Source organism: Dermochelys coriacea, chromosome 10 (assembly GCF_009764565.3).
Source record: "Dermochelys coriacea isolate rDerCor1 chromosome 10, rDerCor1.pri.v4, whole genome shotgun sequence".
NCBI lineage: Eukaryota > Metazoa > Chordata > Testudines > Dermochelyidae > Dermochelys > Dermochelys coriacea.
The window spans coordinates 72,137,572-72,156,168 of record NC_050077.1 but is presented as its reverse complement, the minus strand read 5'-3'; the positions used below and the strand labels follow the sequence as shown (position 1 = coordinate 72,156,168).

At 43.8% G+C, this 18,597-nt stretch overlaps 1 protein-coding gene across 1 annotated transcript in view; it reads left to right on the top strand.

The window, feature by feature from the left end:
* AGBL1 (AGBL carboxypeptidase 1) overlaps positions 1–16,975 on the top strand; it is a 366,216-nt gene extending 349,241 nt beyond the window's left edge. Inside the window, exon 22 of the mRNA XM_043494685.1 lies at positions 15,684–16,975. Coding sequence (XP_043350620.1) covers positions 15,684–15,990 — 307 coding nt within the window. The 3' untranslated portion in view covers positions 15,991–16,975. The remainder of the gene's footprint in view (positions 1–15,683) is intronic.
* Positions 16,976–18,597: the final 1,622 nt, after the last annotated feature.

The following is an 18,597-nucleotide window of genomic DNA, read 5'->3' as shown; positions in this document are numbered from 1 at the left end:
CCTGGGGTTTGTCAATGCCTTGGGGAACAATTTATGGGCCAGAATAATTCACGATCTTCTCCCCACCTAGTGTTTCAGCTCCTCGATGACGGAAATCACCATGAGAAGAGCAGATGTCACTTTATTTGGGTGCCATAAAAGGCTCCCTGAAGCAAAGGAAAGAAATGAAGACTTAGAAAAACATAAACATAAAAGCAAATGCCAAGAAATTCAGGTTTCTCCAGACAAGGATATATTTGGGTTTCAGTGGCACTGGAATGCACAACTCCTAATTCTTTGTAACACTACATGGATTGCTAGCTTTGATACCATGGAACATTTACAAACAGGCCAGTTAGAGAGTTCAGAATCACAGGGTAAGCTGGCCACAGAGACTGGCACCACATTACACTTTTGGGCCGTCTCAAATTGTTTGTCGAAACTGAAGGGGTTTTCCATGGGCTGAATATTCTCCTCCTCATTATTTTGCAGCCAGATATTTTCATCGCTGTTGAGGATTACATTATTTCCCTTTGAGCTTCTGAGCCCCTCTCCCTACTGTTTATACCAGTTGGAGTCCTGGGTGCCCATCACTTCTCAGGATCCAATCCTACCTTCCTGTCTCTGGTGAACTTATGAAAATTCACCAGTTTCCCTAATGGAGCTGGACATTTACTAATTTCTGTACTAAAATCTTTGTGAGTGGGAGATTTTGTCCTCTGTCAGGCCAGGTTGAGGCAATCCATGGCTTTAGGCACACTATAACACAGCCCTCCTGCCCCCAGCTCGACTCCCATACTACAGCCCTGCAATCTATGTAAAGTGGTAGCGGCAGCTCCCCTTTCCTCCCCCGTATCCTTCCCAGAGGCATGAGGAGGCATGAGGGCCCTCTTAACCCACCAGGAATGGGCATCCTTTCATAAGGAGCAGCAAGATTGACAGAATAAATTGTTTTTCCCCAGAGAGGCAGAGGTGGCAGCATGCAGGAGCCACACACACTCACCTCTGTTGGGGTGGTCTTGGCAAGTTTCTCCAGAATGGGGCGTCTTGGAGTTACTACCTCTTCAAGATGCACAGGGCAGATCACCCCTCTCAAAGCTGTTGTTTCAGACTATCTGCAAACTCAGGCAGATGACACTGCATTGGTTACACTCAGTCACAATTTCAAGGTTTTCTGGACAATTATGAGAGCTATAATTTTTTTTTAATAAAAAGGAAAGTGTAGCCACATAACTCCTGGAGCTGGAGCCCTAGACATGGGCCTTTAGGGCCTATGTCCCACTCCATTCCTGCCTTCAATCACATTTGTTAATATATATAAATTATTCTTATCCTTATGGTAGCACCGAGAGGCTGCTACCTAGATTGAGGTTTCATTATGCCACATGCTGTATACACACCCAGGAAGAGCCTGTCCCTGCCCCAAAGAATTTACAATTTAAAAAGACAAGCCAGTCTAAGGGTAGAAGAAAATAAGTATTATTACCATGGTAATGGATAAGTGAGACCCAAACAGATAACCTCAGCTGATTGGGATACAGCCAGGTGAGGTTTTTCGTAGGAGTGGGTGAGTGAGATTCTGTGGCCTGCGCTGTGCAGGAGGTCAGACTAGATGATCAGAATGGTCCCTTCTGACCTTAGTATCTATGAACTGAACCACCATTTCTTGAATGCCAATTTAGTGCACTAGCCAGAAGACTAACCTTTTTTCTTGATGCAGAAATAGACACCTCTTTCCACCTAAATACTTCCTTAGCAAGAACTGGCCTTTTATCACCTGTGTCTCTAAATCAGAGGGTGACATTATATGCCCAGGGTGGTTCTCCATGGAATGATTGTTTCACTGCTACACAAGCTGTGCTCTAATTAGTTCCATCTATCCAAGTACATAGCCCATTTTGATTAAATGAATACTTCTCAAGTTCTCTGTCAGTTTGTGTTGCCGCTGCATTAACTCAGAATTTCCTTTCATTTGTGATTGTATTAACATTCTTTTAGCATTTTTAGTAAGTGTTTAGATTCCATTTTTATAGCAAGAGTTAATGGTGTCATGTAATTGGGATTTTAAGTTATGACTGATAAAACCCCAGTAAAGTGAAAATTCAAGAATAGTGTTTGTAAAATATACATTGAAATTACCCCCTTTTTTTTTTCAGTAATTATCTCTGTTGGGAACTGATGAACACTAAAATTCTCTCCCACATGCTGGAAACGTATTCCCAGGAATGCAGAATTTCTATTCTATATATAATCCAAGGAAAACAATTTTTAAACAATGATCAGAAATTATATTTACTCAGAAAAAGCCATAATGTACTCTACAGTAAATACAGAAAATCTGAAAAAACAATCTCTAAAACCAGAAAGCATAAATGTCATTCTTTTATTCACAGTAGCAGCAAATACAAGAATTAGGAGATATAATGTACAGATTATTAATAAATAGCAATGCCATCTCCGGTGGATGCTTTAGCATTTGCCATTGATTTCTTTATGATGTAGTGCCATCTCCACAGACTTGCAGCAACATAGTTTGCTTTTCTCTTTCCTGTTCCTAATGGGAGACATTCACCCCTGTACAGAGGAGCTATGCACTATGTAAATTCCACTTAAGCCTCATTGGAAAACTAAAGTAGGATGTAGGTTGAACTTCACCCATGTGCTAATCTTCTACACAAGGGTGATTTTCACCTACTGTGATTAATGACAGGCAAACATCATACGGTATGGAGTAGCTGAAGTGCAGAGGCATGCAAAAAAATTGTACACAAAAATAAGGTTAAGCAACTTTTTTGGTTTGGTTCAAATTTTGGGCCAAAAAAATCAGGTTGAATCACTTTTGGGATCCATTGAGATGATGAGTGAAAGTTCAGATTTTGTTTGGTTCAGATTTGGTTGATATCTTGAGAGAAGATTTAGGGTCAGGTTGTGGCCAGAAGTTTCAGCCTGATCCCGTTTTTTAATTAAAAATTGCATCCTTGAAAATTAAATGTTTGCATCCTTAATTCTAAAGTTGTCTCTGATCGCAGAAACCTCATGTGTTTCCATCACAAATATGACCTCCTTCTGCTTCCAGTACAAGGCACATTCCTCTGATCCTGTGTTCATTAACATATATATATATATATACACACACACACATACAAATCACTCCATTGTATATACTTCTTACCCTAGGGAGAGGATGAGAGAACAAAACATGTCACATATTAGTCATGTTGTTTCATATGTTGTTGAGTGGTGCTCAGACACTACAATTATGAGCACAGTATAAGAACCTATATAGAACAGAATAAAATAGACATTTGTGGCAGCTTTGTTTTGGATTCATCCTGAGAACTCTGAGGCAACATAAGGCCCTTTTAAGAGGAAATGTGGTTATCACAGAAAAGACTCTCTCACAAAGAGAAATCAGTATCCATAGAGCTGCTTTTCTCACTTTAAGGAGCTGATTTTGAAAGGGACCTCAAAGCAGCCTCCCATTTGCTCTGCACCTGCAATTCAAGTATTTGTAGTGCAAATATTTATAGGTACAATGGATGTAATTTAGTCATTTACCTTAGTTGCTAGTGCAGTCAGGTTGTGAGACATCTGCATGGCATCAGTTTCACCAGCACATATTTGCATGTGAAGTTATTCACTCCTGCAAAACTTGGAGCACAAAATAGAGATGCAGCTTCTAAAACTCAGTCCATCAGGCCTTGTCTACATTGCACACTTTTGGTGGCAAAGGGCAGCTTTTGGCAGCAAACCAGTGGAGGTGTACACGCTGCAATGCCACTTTTGGCCACTAAACAAAACCACCTCGATGAGAGGCGTTAAGCCTTTTGTGGCAAAGTTAAAATGACAAAGCATCAGTGTAGATGCTGCCCTTCGTTATATTGCCAGAACTGGCCTCCCCCAGGTGTCATAGTAGCAGCCGTGTTAGTCTGTATTCGCAAAAAGAAAAGGAGGACTTGTGGCACCTTAGAGACTAACAAATTTATTAGAGCATAAGCTTTCGTGAGCTACAGCTCACTTCATCGGATACATTTGGTGGAAAAAATGCATTTCCACCAAATGTATCCGATGAAGTGAGCTGTAGCTCACGAAAGCTTAAGCTCTAATAAATTTGTTAGTCTCTAAGGTGCCACAAGTACTCCTTTTCTTTTTGGCCTCCCCCAGTATCCCACAATGCCTGCTGTGACTGCTCTGCTCATTGTTTTGAACTTGGCTGCCCTGCAAGCCTGTGCCCCTCACCTTTCAAGGCTCCCTGAAGTTCTGACAGCTGAGCATGCTGCTCTGCTCTGGGAACAGAGAGCTCCTGCTCTCTCCCACACTATGAACATAGAGGCAGGCAGGCACCAGTGTGTGTGTGAGAGAGAGAGAGACTGCTGTGCTGTCAAGGAGGGAGGTGGGGGCTGATGTTAGGGGTGTCCCCCCTCCCCCTGCCTCAGGACTGGTTGCTTTCGGCGGCTGTCTGAACTTAGAGACAGCATGCTGACACACTCACTCTCCCACAACACAGACACTGTCTCTGTCTCCCCCCACCCTGCATGCACACACTCCCTGTCACTCACTCTCCCTCCTTCCCCCCCACACACTTCAGTTGAAAACCAGCTGCCAATCTTGTAGGATGCCCATGGAATGATGGGATTGAGAAACTTGCATCGCGTGACACTGTGCCTGCCCCATGAGACATGGCAAACTCTTCCCAAAGCAACCTGCAGCCAGTTGCACAGTCGGATAGCTACCCACAGTGCACTGCTCTCTGTGTCAATGCAAGAGCTGCTAGTGCAAATGTGCTCTGCCGACACAAGGAGCATAGTGTGGACATGCAACAGCCATAGGTGCCGACTCCATGGGTGCTCCGGGGCTGGAGCATCCACGGGAAAAAATTAGTGGGTGCTCAACACGCACCGGCAGCCAAGTTCCCCTCACCCCCTGCCCCACCTCTTCCTCCCCTGAGTGTGCCGTGTCCCCACTCCCCCGCCTACCTCCCAGTGCTTCCAGCCCAGCTGCTGCCAAACAGCTGTTTGGCAGCATTAGCATGCTCTGGGAGGGAGGGGGAAGAGCGGGAACGTGGCGCGCTCTGGAGGAGGCGGGGCTGGGGCAGGGATTTGGCGAAGGAGTTGGAATAGGGCAGGGAGGGGGCAGAGTTGGGATAGGGGTTGGAATGGGAGCAAGACAGGGGTGGGAAGAGGTGGGGCAGGGGCGCAGCCTTCTGGAAGGGGTGGAGTGGGGGCCACACCAGGGAAAGAAGGGGGTCGAGCACCCACAGGAAAGAGGGGAAGTCAGTGCCTATGGTAACAGCGGTTAAATTACAACTCTTTAATTAAAGTGGCATAACTTTTGGAGAAAAAGTCTGCAGTGTAGACATAGCCTAAATGTCTTGGCCATCCTAAAACTCTTAGCTTTCAAAACCCCAAAATCCTTTAAGCTACTCAGAGCTCTATGGGTTCAGTGTGTGGAATTTTGAAGTTAAATCTATGGGGCCAAATCCTCAGTGAGGGTGATGACAGTGAAGCCACATGGAGCTGCACCAGCTGAGGCTCTTTAGCCCAAAATAACCTGAATAACTTTCATTATTTATTCTAAAAAGCAGGGAAGTGTAGCATCAAAGCCAAAATCCTTAAACTTCCTTTATTCCCCCCCACACACACTCTGCCAGTGATTCAATTACTAAAAGCACCTGTCATAAAAATAAAGGGAAGGGTAAACACCTTTAAAATCCCTCCTGGCCAGAGGAAAAACCCTTTCACCTGTAAAGGGTTAAGAAGCTAGGATAACCTCGCTGGCACCTGACCACAATGACCAATGAGGAGACAAGATACTTTCAAAACTGGAGGGGGGGAGAAACAAAGGGTCTGTTTGTGTGATGCTTTTGCTGGGGACAGAACAGGAATGGAGTCTTAGAACTTAGTAAGTAATCTAGCTAGATATGCGTTAGATTCTGATTTCTTTAAATGGCTAAGAAAATTAAGCTGTGCTGAATAGAATGGATATTCCTGTCTTTGTGCCTTTTTGTAACTTAAGGTTTTGCCTAGAGGGATTCTCTATGTTTTGAATCTAATTACCCTATATGGTATTTACCATCCTGATTTTACAGAGGTGATTCTTTTTACCTTTCCTTATATTAAAATTCTTCTTGTAAGAAATTGAATGCTTTTTTCATTGTTCTTAAGATCCAAGGGTTTGGGTCTGTGTTCACCTATGCAAATTGGTGAGGATTTTTATCAAGCCTTCCCCAGGCAGGGGGTGCAAGATTTTGGTGAGGATTTTGACGTGGGAAAGACATTTCCAAACAATGCTTTCTCAAAAATAAACCCGGTGAGACGTTTGGTGGTGGCAGTAGAAGTCCAAGGGTAAAAGGTAAAATAGTTTGTACCTTGGGGAAGTTTTAACCTAAGCTGGTAAAAGTAAGCTTAGGAGGTTTTCATGCAGGTCCCCACATCTGTACCCTAGAATTCAGAGTGGGGAAGGAACCTTGACAGCACCCATCAGCAATTGAGAAATCTAATCATTTTACTGTACCAGTCTGGATGATTGCTATGTGATATCAGTAACAATCATCATTTTTAACAGAATCTGTTCTGGAACTAGACATTGTAACAAAGTGTCTGATTCAAGCTCCAAAGCATATTTTCCAAAGCCCTAGCATTATGCAATGGCTTAATGGTTTTCAATATTTTTTAATGAATACGTTCAACTCAGATGGGTACTTGACGCCTCATGTTTTTGCAAGCAGTTCAGTCCATACAAATTGGAAACGGCATTGACTCTGGAATCACAGCCTCAGAAAACACTACATCTAGGAGTTAAATCACAGCATTGTACATTTCTGATTGGCTGATGCCAAGCTGTCACATCCCCCTTGTCTGCCCTCCATCCCCCAAGTGCTTTCTTTAGTGGTGATTTTTACTGAATGTTACAAGTTCATGATGAGCCAGACTCCGATGATATGGACTTCACTGGGGCTAATCATGGAGTTAAGGACTATTCAGCTGAGCGAGGGTATCAAAATCTGGCCTAGTGGCAGCAAAATGGGTAAATTAAGCTTTTGTTGGTACCTCCCCAGCGGAGTTTGGGTATTAAAATGATTTAGGTCTCTCATTCTGCACTAGAGTGACCAGATATCCTGATTTTATTGGGACAGTTCTGATTTTTTGGGTCTTTTTCTTGTATAGGCTTCTATTACCCCTAACCCCCGTCCCGATTTTTCACATTTGCTGTCTGGTCACCCTATTCTGTACACTGGGCCAGCTCCTCAGCTGGTGTAAACTGGCATAGCTCCATTAATTTAAATATCTAGATTTAGCACAATGTTGTCTGAAACAGACAAACTCCATTGCACCCTGGCAATTGAGATCCATGCTGGAATCAGAACTCCAGTTTGGCTTTCAGCTGCCATACTGATGGTGGTGCTGTTGCTATCACTCAGGTGCATATTGCCAGACTGACAAGTTTGCCATCAGGTCCTCTGTGTTTCAAAACTAACTTGCCCATCCCAGCTGTCCTAAAGTGGGAAGAGGATATCAAAGAGTGATGTCAGAGCAAAGCATGACAGCATGATATTACTATGCCGAGAAACACACGTGATTCCCATAGATACTCTCGTGTAGTCTTTCAGGTGTTTGTGCTGAAATTTAATTGGAGTGGAAAAAAAGAGGGAGTATGGAGAAGAAAACAAGAAAGAAAATGAGTTAGCTGTGGGGATCAGCACCAAGCCTTGTAGTTCTTTGTTTAGCATCTGACCTGCATTCATTCAAGTCGGTTTGTTTTATTAATGCTTACTGGCCTAAAGCTAAGAGAGTGATGTTAAAAAGTCAATGTTAGCACAACACTGACATATAGATTTGTTTTCCATGAGAAAGAAATTAACAGTCACGCGTAAGATTGAACCCAGAGCCCTTGGCTTTTCTGTCCGCCCAGTTTAAGGATTGGCTCAGAGATGGAGACTGATACATGTGAATTTATTGGTCTGTTCTATCAGCCTAGAACAGGGTGGAGAGCTTTGGCATGCAGGAAGGTTGGTTAACATCAAGCTAGTGGCCTTCATGTGAATGAATAATTCTTCTCTCCCTCCTCCCCAAACCTGCCCTTCAGAGAAGAGTTCCTGTAACCTTGGTGGCAACCTGGTGATTTAGGGACCAGAGAGCTTCCCTCCTGCACGCACATATCAGTTAACAATCACCGTGCTGGAGTCATCTCCTGAGCTGCTGCTGCAATTCATTCTTTTAGGGTCTATCATTTCTCTTGGAAATGTGTATAGGCAGGAGAATCTCCCCCTCAAAGCACTAAAGGGCTATTCCTCTTTGTAAAGAGATCTGCAAACCAGGCACCTCCCACCTATCTCCCTTTTCAAAGGTTTAAGACCATGGGTTTGGCAACATATTGTGTTACAACTAGGATAGGTTAAGAGGATAGGAAAGGGCAGGAAAATTACACACACCTTCAACCCTCTCCCTGCCAAACAACATCAAAAAATCTCCAGGATCCTGACTCTGAACTATTTTTTTATTTTTATAAAAGTGCAGTTAACTTTTTCCCCCCCCCACAATTTTTTGCTGCTGTGCCTGAACTTTCTGGGTCCAACCAGGGCAGGAACTAGAAGCACTGAAAGGTGATAATTAAGGCTTATCTGGTGCAATATCAGCTGATAAGAAACAGAAGATCCTGGAAAAACTCATGGAAAAAGCTATCATCGGGAGACTTCATTTCTATATTTGCAGACCCAGTGGCTTGGAGAAACACCAGAACTGTCAGGCACCTGTCCTCTGAACCTTGGGAGGGATTATCCATTATTCCCTTACCAACTCACTTCCCTCTCCCCTCCATCGCCTTCAAATCTGAATTATCTATCCTCAGGGAGTGAGAAGGGAGAATTTTATGCAGATTTGAATATTTGCTTTTCTTTAATGATTTAGGTGGGTGTTGCAGTCCCACTGTGACCCTCCTGGGTTGTCAAGTAGTGTAATAAATTAATTATTCCTAAACCACTCCTAATATCCTTGTCTGTTTCCCTCCCTGTCCAGAATGTAGCTGTAATCCCACCGCAAGAGGCTTCTAATGGCATCATAATACACAAGAGTGTTGCTCAGGTCACCAGAACCTCTGAGTTGGAATGGCAGCCTGAATTTATGTATACCTTTCTGGGGGGGAGGCTTTATTTAATATTATATACAGTTTAAAAATAGTCATCTCCCAAGTCTTTTTTCTCCCCCTTCAATATTTCCTGCCCCACTCACCAGTATACCCATTATCTTCTTTTTTTTGCCAACTGATTTTGGTCTGGCCTGTCTCTCTCATTCCCAGTTTGCATCCTTATTCATCTTCATTCTCATCACCATTTTGACTTTCAAGGCTATTTAACATCCCAATAGGGATGTAATGAGATTTGCAGACTCTACTTTCCTGCTGCGCCAATGACAGCGACCGGCTAAGTACCCACTCAGAAGAAAGATGGAAACAGCCCATTTTTAGAAGACTATCACAAGTGTTTACAGGTAATAATAAAATGCTTCCCAAGCCTTAATTAACATTAGGGGACAGTGTATGCCAGGAATCTGCATACTGTCCCTGTATTAATAGTCTCCCCAGTCTGAATAGCTTCCCCTCCCCTCCAAACTATGAAACCTCACATGCTCCACACTGACCTAACTGGTGCACCAAGCATCCATTTTTAACCTTGCCAAATCAGTTACAAACATTACAGGCTGCAATTACCTTGGGAACTCCTGAAAAACTAATTAGTACAAGTCCTAACGATGAATTACATCTTTCCTTTGGCTTTATGCAGCAGAAAATCTGTGCTTCGAAAGAGCCCACACATTGCTCAGCCACAGCAGATAGAATCCTGAGGCAGCTCTGAATTATGTTCCCAGGTCACAGTGTGCTTATCAAAGGATGGCTGCAGTGGGCTGAAAGCCAGGGCACCTGGCTTGCCCAGGGCTCAGCTCAGCATTTTAAGTAGGTGTTGTAAGATGTAAAAAGTCCTGGAAAAGTGTCCCACTGGAATGGAGATCCAATGGAAACTGGCAGAGTTCTATCATTCCCATCTACTCCATGGGAACAAAGCAGGCTAACAAGATGGGTCTCTATGCTGGAGACAGCTTGTATTGCTGTCCAGCTGATACTCCCATTCAGTGATGTGAGGATTTAAACAGTCCTCCTTGGATATATGGATGGATCAGCCTGACCTAGATCCATGGGGAACCAGGGAAATTAAAGGGAAGGAATGGGGTGATCTTAAAAATGAACTCCATTGCTGAGGCTGAAGATAAGAGACTGTTAGTCAAGCCCCAAAGGGTAGAGTTGATTCAGTAACTGTCAAGGTCTAATTCTGGCATTGTATTTCTTCCAGGAGTGTATGTCCTTTAATTAAAGACACCGTTGGATGCAAGTGTGTCCACTTACACCCTAACATAAACTTCATGAAAATGTTAAGAGCTGAAGTCTGCCCTTGGATGGGCACACTCAAGCCTGAAGAATAATTATATTCGATTTAGGTGAAATGTATGTATGACATATATTGTGTTATGGATGTGCCTGGCTCCTTACAGAGCAGATAATGGCCTTGTCCCTGCCATGAGGAGCTTGCAGTATAGGTCAGGACTGGAACAAACAACAACAGAGGGAAGGCTTGGGGGAATGGGGAGGATGAGGGCAAAGGCCTTATGATCACAGGGAGGCTATTGCATGCATCTTGAGGCATGCAAAGATTTATTTGTTTGCTGGCACTTCCCCACAGGGAACCATTAATGTAATCATGTTCAGTAATGAACCCTACTCCTCCTCCTAGTCTCCCTTCTTGGTCATGGTGCTTAGCCATCATGGTCCAACTTCTGCTTCTTTGAAGTCAGTGGAAAAACTTCCATTTACTTCACTAGTCAGGCCGTAGATGACGGACTGGGGAAAAACAAGGCTACTTTTGACTGACTAGAGTAATTCCCCTAAAAGTCCTGTCAAAATCAAGGTCAGGTAGCAACCCTAAATGGAAATCACCAAATGTGTAAAAGGGACATCTGCAAGGAGCCAGTTCTCTCCAGCAGTAGACAATAAAACATGTTTTGCTTTTGATCCAGTCCGTTAAAATATGGATGACTGGGTGACCTGCCAGAAAAGTAAAATGTGACTGCAACATCCCTAGAAATGCCCTGGGGAGCTCTCTTCCCCCCCTCTGCCTAGATGTATACATGCAGGTAAAGAGTAATTGTTTGCAGAGCATAGATCAGCTGTCACTTCCTTGTACAATGTGTGGCTGCATTTTATCAACAAGAACGACATGTCATATTTTCTTTTGTGGAATTTGGCAGAACAACTGATTTCTGAGGTTTGGTGACCAGCTGTGATGTAATGAGGGCGGCAGCTTAAAATGCAGGGTGGAAGGCAACTGAAAGAAACAAACCAGAGTAAAATCGAAAAGCCAGAAAATGTTGCCTTGAAGGGAAGTTATGGCCTTTTCCTCCCCTCCTCTTCTTGTTAAATCATTGAACATGCAGAATTCTTTCACGCAACACAAAGCTCCCTTATCACAGAAAGTAAACAAATATGCACGCACACAAAAGCAGAGCTAATTAAGATCAAGTCATATCTCAATAAATATGCAAATTAAAAATCAAAACAAAGAAATTCTATTTATCACATCAGAAAGTTGCAAATTGCTGTTGAGGCTCCTGTAGGCTGCACGAGATGAGGTGATGGGGCTGTACGTTTTAAATTAGTAGGCCAGCTAACACTTGCATGTGTTTTCATTGTGATAGATGGGGGCTCACCCACTGTAACTATATCACCCCTCCCTTCCTCAGTACCATGTCAGCATTCAGTGCTATTAATAAACTATATTTGCCTTTGAGTTCCCTAATGTAATGTCACTGCCTTTCCCTTCTGTTTACCTTCCATAAAACAATATCATTATTCTTTGAATCTGTCTCTCATCTCTTGCTTTTTCCAGCCCTTAAAAAAAAATTGGGATAGGAAAAAACCCCAGTTCTCTGTGCACTAATATATATGCCGTGAGGGTTGTTCATTACCATGTCTCATGATTTGCATTCTCTCCTGAGGGAGCAAGGCTGTGTGATGTGGAGAGCAGGCATCTCCTAATGATTTTGGCCCCTTCATTAGTGGGATTGTGACCTGCTCCCCAGCAGGCTCCATTTTGCCATCTTTTCGAAGAACCTGTATTCTGCTTGTTTGAACTGACCCATTTGTATTGCTTTGTTGTATGGTCTAAGACACCTACCGTAGACGGTGAATTATTTGGATGGAAAATTCTGCATAGCAGAGAGATGTGAGGGGAATTGGCTGGTTTGGGGACATTGGTAATGCGGCAAAAAGCCTTTCAGCTCCTAAGTCACAGGTGTGATTATTGCTTGTGTTGGTAGTGATAAGACATTGGTACCATCTAACTGCTATTTGGTAGCCCTGTATGTGAACTGAGCTGGTGGTAACAGTCCATTTCCTTGTGAACATTTGCACAAATCATCATAGCTATTACCACAGATAGTGCTAGTTGTTTGTTGGCCAGCAAAGAAGACAAGGACTGAATGACGCACGGAGACAGCACACTTCTCAGACCCTTGGAGATGGACTATCCAAGTCTAGGTTGGAACACATCAGCAGTGGAAGTATAGGGAAGCTTTCGCTGCTGCTGCTGTCTTTGCTGTAGTTACTCTGGCTAGAGAAGGGGAAATTCAGTCTCCGGGGCTGTCAGTCTGTCTCCCTTCACCTGCACTAAAATTCCCAGGAAATAAAAGCAGGGAGATTTACATGCTAAAATACCCAGAACCTGCTTCTGCCAACAGGCATTGCTATCTGGTTACCAACCTGAAGCAACTGCACTAATCTGAGAAAAATTTCTCCAAATCAGCACTCATGTAATGGATTGAGAATTTGGTCCAGTGTCTCCAAGCTCCATTTCCTTTCTAACAAGTCGCCATGTCTTTATGCACTCATTCTCAGCTGATCTGTGCAACTGGCAGAAACTTCACGTACCTGACTGACTGGAAGGGACCTACAGATAACACCATGGTACACCACTCAGAAGCAGCAACTGGTACAGAATTCAGAGGCATGCCCACGTGGTTGCTTGGGCTGCAAGGAACATATTATACCAATAATCCCAAAGCTGCACTTCACATTCGTTCCTGGGTGCAAATCAAATCATTGACATGCTTCTCTAAGGCCTTGGGTGCATTGGTTTGATGTGATAAACTGCCTGGGTACTCATATAGGGCCTGATAAAGCATGTGGCAGTCTGAGAGCCTTTCCATTGACTTAAATGGACTTTGGAACAGGCCTTTCTTGCTGCTGCCATTGATAAGTCCCCAGATGTGAACACCTAGTGCTGTTGTCAAGGCATTTTCAGTGGTGGGTCATCAGCTGTGGATCTTGCTTTCATTTTCGTTCACCCAAGCATGGGGTCTGTTGACCATGAGAACATCTTGTAAGGTCTGTCTCTTTCTTCAGGCTTTTGCCTGTTTGCAGGGTGATTATGGCAAGATCTGAGGTTTCGCACTGGGACAACGATCTTCACTGTTAGTATTGTTCTGCATGTTGTATAGATAGATAGTTTGTACAGTTCCCATAGCCTATATTGATGGGGGCTTTTATCAACTAAAAAAATGCATACAAATAAGGTTATGGAGAAATAGGCTGCAGAATTGGTGAGGGAGAAGTTGTTCCTGGATATACTGGTGCTGCAGGTGAGTCTGAGTCTCTTCTCTAGAACAGAGGTGGTTGATTCAGCGTGGGGGCAGCTAAATCCTATCACTACATCATAGGTGACTGAATTCCAGTGTATCCAAGAAGCTTATTGAAACTAGATAAATAATATTCATAGTCTTTTTTTCTTTTCTATTTTAAAATTTCTTTATTTCTTTATTTTGACAATCACAAAGAAGAAGCAGCATAGTTTAAAAATGAAAGGATCTGATTTCCCCTGAGTTTTTTACTCTTTTTTTGAATACTGTCATGGTAGACTGGTTAATTTGTGCTGTTCCTGTGTACTTCAAAAAAAAAATCAAAGTCCTCTGGCCGTCCTCTGCACAGAGAGCTGAGATGGTTTTTAAGTTGTGTGTTACAAAAATTGTGGGGTATTTTCCATGTCCCATGCACACTTTCACTTTTGAGCTCCTTCTGACCCAGATTTCAGGGAAGGTTGAAGGAAAGTCAGAAACTATAGAAGTGCATAGTTTTTCATTTATTTATTTTTAAGCTATACAGACCTATTAAGCAGATGGAGAATCAGTACAACCCTGAAGAGAGTGAAGCCAAAGATCAGCAGGGGAAGGAACGAGCATTGCTAGATAGTGTTTGTTTCTGTTTGCAAAGCAGCCCATACACAGTTAAGATCTGGAGGCTCAAGTGAGGAAAACCTTACATTTTTCTGGAGTGCAGAGCAGTAAGAAAAGAGATCCATACACCCAACAGCAACACTCTAAACCTTCAGCATGTTCAAAAACCTCAGATGCTGGAACTGATATGAGACGGCTGAGAGCTGGGAAAGTATTGTGGTAACTGACATGCAAATGAGCAGAGCTCACATTAAAGCTATGTATTGTCCATCTGCCAAGCCTTTCATTGCTCCCAACCTGGGACAGATTAGAAGCACTGACCTAGTGTGGAAGATTGTTATTCCTTTCCCAATTCCCCAAAGCAATCCACTCTCCTACCCTGAATCAGATTAAAAACAATGATCTAGAAGTAAATGACTGTGTCCCAGTTCCCCTTATTCAACCAGTCTCCTGACCTAGAGATGAAGGACTGTATCCTATTTTCTAGCCCCCACAAGCTATCCGACCCTCTTTCCAGAATGAAGGCCAGATTGGACTAAATAGGAAAGGCTTCCTATTCCCCGAGCCATCTGTCTAGTGGTTACAGTTCATTTAGAAATATTTCATTCAGATATTTTTTAATACAGAACATATTGAAATGAGCTTTGTGAATTCAAGTGTACGCATAGAACATTTGTGACCATTCTTGAATGCAAATTGCTAAGTAAGCTTATGGAGGTCTTGAGGGAGCCTCAGCTGGTGTGACACATACTTTCAGAGAGCCAGGATAAGATTGTCTGTGGATCCCCTTAGACTCATCTCTGAATTTGGCCCTGCCTCACAAAGACTTGTTGTGAAAAAAGATCTGTTCCTTTTGAAATGACAGAGCTTCAGGTGCTGCAGTCCTCCTTGTTCTTGGCATAGTTGTGGTCAATGTCTCTGGAGCTTCTACTTTCTGCTTATTCCTCCTTTTCCACATAACACTCTACCATTACATAGAGCACCATACAAAGATGTCACAGCGCTTTAACCCACATGGATTAATTAGGTCTTCTACGAAATACGGAACAAACAGGATGGGGATGATGGTTAAACCAACAACCTCTTTGTAACTGGATACCGTGTCTTCTCCCCCTGTGCCTTAACATGGTTTACTTAACCTTGTAAGCTCCTCAAGACAGACACTATGTTGTCCATCTGCAAAGCACCTGGCATGCCTATGGTGCTGTATAAACAACAATAACAATAATGTGTCTGTCCCAGGAGGTACGTAAATATCATACTCTTCATTTTCCAGATGGGAGAACAGAACGAAGAAGTGATGTGACTTTGCCACACTGTCAAAGCCAGGAATAGAACACAGGAGTCCTGACACCTAGCCCCCATGTCTAACCGCTAGACAATACCACCTCACTTCGTTGACATTCTGTCTCTTTTATGATTCCTTGGCAGGAGCAGCAGCACCAACAGCCTGGAGATTGACGATGAACCTCCTTGTGGGGAAGATATCGATTACAATACTGACAGCTGCTCTGACCAGGAAGGGGACTTCTCTGAGCTAGACGAAGAGATCCGGGAGATCTCCCTGAGGGCAGAAGGAGAGGTGGAAGAGGAGGGGGCCAGCAAGGGACAGACATGCAGCTCCAGCGTTCTTGGAGGGTTTTACATTTCCAGCCACCAAACAAGCAATAGCAAAGCTCTCCCGCTACCATCAACGTCACTTGGCACGTTTGCTGGGTTTGAAAGCAGCCCTGTGTGAACAGAGCTTTGACTTACCGAGCAATAAGCAAATGGGTCACTGCTCCTCTTTACCGATTTGCCGGCTTCAGCTCTGTTCCCAGATGTGTTGCCCCAGTTCTGCATGGAAAACTGACTTTATGTTTATGGAAAACAGAGAGAGAGAGAGAGGTTCCCTACCCTGTGCATACAGAGAGGGGTGAGCAGTCACTTGTCCATATGGTGCAATGTGAAGACTTAGAGCATTCTTATACATTGTCACCAGTGCAATCACTTTCTCTAATTTAGCTCTCTGTGGCTTGATGCAGATTGTCATGATGGTTGGTCTTTTGAGTACCTAAAGTATGGGAGAAGAGTCCTTCACCCCAATTCCTTCCCTTACTGTCGTGACTTAGAAAATCTCAGATCTTTTTCTGAAGATTTTTGGCCAGAGTTGAGATATTTGTTTCCTTTTTTGGCTCTGAGGTTTTGCTGCATGTATCTGAATTCTAGGAGCCTGATCCAAAGATTACCATTGACGTTAATGGGCTTTGGATCAGGTTCTGTGTGCTTAACAACTAGCCATATTCCAACGTACCTGGAGAATCCACCACCACCACCACCTACAATAGTAACCAATCCAACCAATAATTAGAATGGAGCAGATTCTCATCTGGTATAAATCAGTGTTTCTCCATTGACTTCAGTGGAGGGATACCCATATACACCAGAGGGATGGTGAAATATGTGCAGTGGCCCAATAACTGCTTCATTATATACCATTCTATTGATCCACTTCCTCCCCAGACACTCAGAAAAGAAGATGAGCTTTGAAGCATGCCTGGACGGTTCCCAGACAGAGAGTTGCCTGAGGTTCTTTTATTGTATTTTCTCAAGTATGCATGCTGAGGATCATCCATGCTTATGGAAACAACACATGCAAATGTGTTTCTGGCACACTAGGCCAAATGCTGCTCTCAGGCACACTGGAATAAATGGATCAGTAAAGTCAATCAAATGACTGCAGATTTACACCAATGGACCATAGCCACCAATTTCTTCTGCTGCCGGTGGGTGCTCGATCCCGCTCTGCCCCCGGCCCTGCCCAGACTCCACCCCTGTCCCACCTCTCCCTCCCCCATTCCAACCCGTTCTCCAAAGTCCCTGCCCCAACTCCGTCCCCTCCCTTCCCCTACTTGACTCCTTCCCCAAATCCCCGACCCAGCCCCGCCTCTTCCCCGCTTCCTCCCTGAGTGCAGCATGTTTCCACTCCTCTGACCTCCCTCCCAGTGCTTGCTGCTGCCAAACAGCTGGAATGGAGATGTGGCATGCTCGGGGAGGAGGTGGAGAAGGAGGTGAGGCGGGGGGGCGGGGCGTGGAGCTTGGCTGCTGATGTATGCAGAGCACCCACTGATTTTTCCCTGTGGGTGCTCCAACCCCGGAGCACCCACGGAGTCAGTGCCTATGCAATGGACCTGAGTGCAAACTTAGTCCCACTGCATACAGTGGAGGTGACACCCTTTCTCTGTAATACGTCTTTCCAGCACCATGTGCTGAGAGACTACAGGTACTGCTGATCACATACGGGGACTACAGTTAATATTCAGGTTTCAGAATAGCAGCTGTGTTAGTCTGTATCTGCAAAAAGAAAAGGAGGACTTGTGGCACCTTAGAGACTAACAAATTTATTTGAGCATAAGCTTTCGTGAGCTACAGCTCACTTCATCGGATACATTCAGTGGAAAATACAGTGGGGAGATTTATACACACAGAGAACATGAAACAATGGGTGTTACCATACACACTGTAAGGAGAGTGATCAGGTAAGGTGAGCTATTACTAGCAGCAGAGCGGGTGGGAAAAAACCTTTTGTAGTGATAATGAAGGTGGGCCATTTCCAGAAGTTGACAAGAACATCTGAGGAACAGTGGGGTGGGGAGGGGGAAATAAACATGGGGAAATAGTTTTACTTTGTGTAATGACCCATCCACTCCCAGTCTCTATTCAAGCCTAAGTTAATTGTATCCAGTTTGCAAATTAATTCCAATTCAGCAGTCTCTCATTGGAGTCTGATTTTGAAGTTTTTTTGTTGAAGAATAGTCACTCTTAGGTCTGTAATTGAGTGACCAGAGAGATTGAAGTGTTCTCCAACTGGTTTTTGAATGTTATAATTCTTGACGTCTGATTTGTGTCCATTTATTCTTTTACGTAGAGACTGTCCAGTTTGGCCAATGTACATGGCAGAGGGGCATTGCTGGCACATGATGGCATATATCACTCACATTGGTAGATGTGCAGGTGAATGAGCCACTGATACTGTGGCTGATGTGATTAGGCCCTATGATGGTGTCCCCTGAATAGATATGTGGACAGAGTTGGCAACGGGCTTTGTTGCAAGGATAGGTTCCTGGGTTAGTGGTTCTGTTGTGTGGTGTGTGGTTGGTGGTGAGTATTTGCTTCAGGTTGGGGGGCTGTCTGTAAGCAAGGACCGGCCTGTCTCCCAAGATCTGTGAGAGTGATGGGTCGTCCTTCAGGAAAGGTTGTAGATCTTTGATGTTGTGTTGGAGAGGTTTTATTTGGGGGCTGAAGGTGATGGCTAGTGGCGTTCTGTTATTTTCTTTGTTGAGCCTGTTCTGTAGAGGGTAACTTC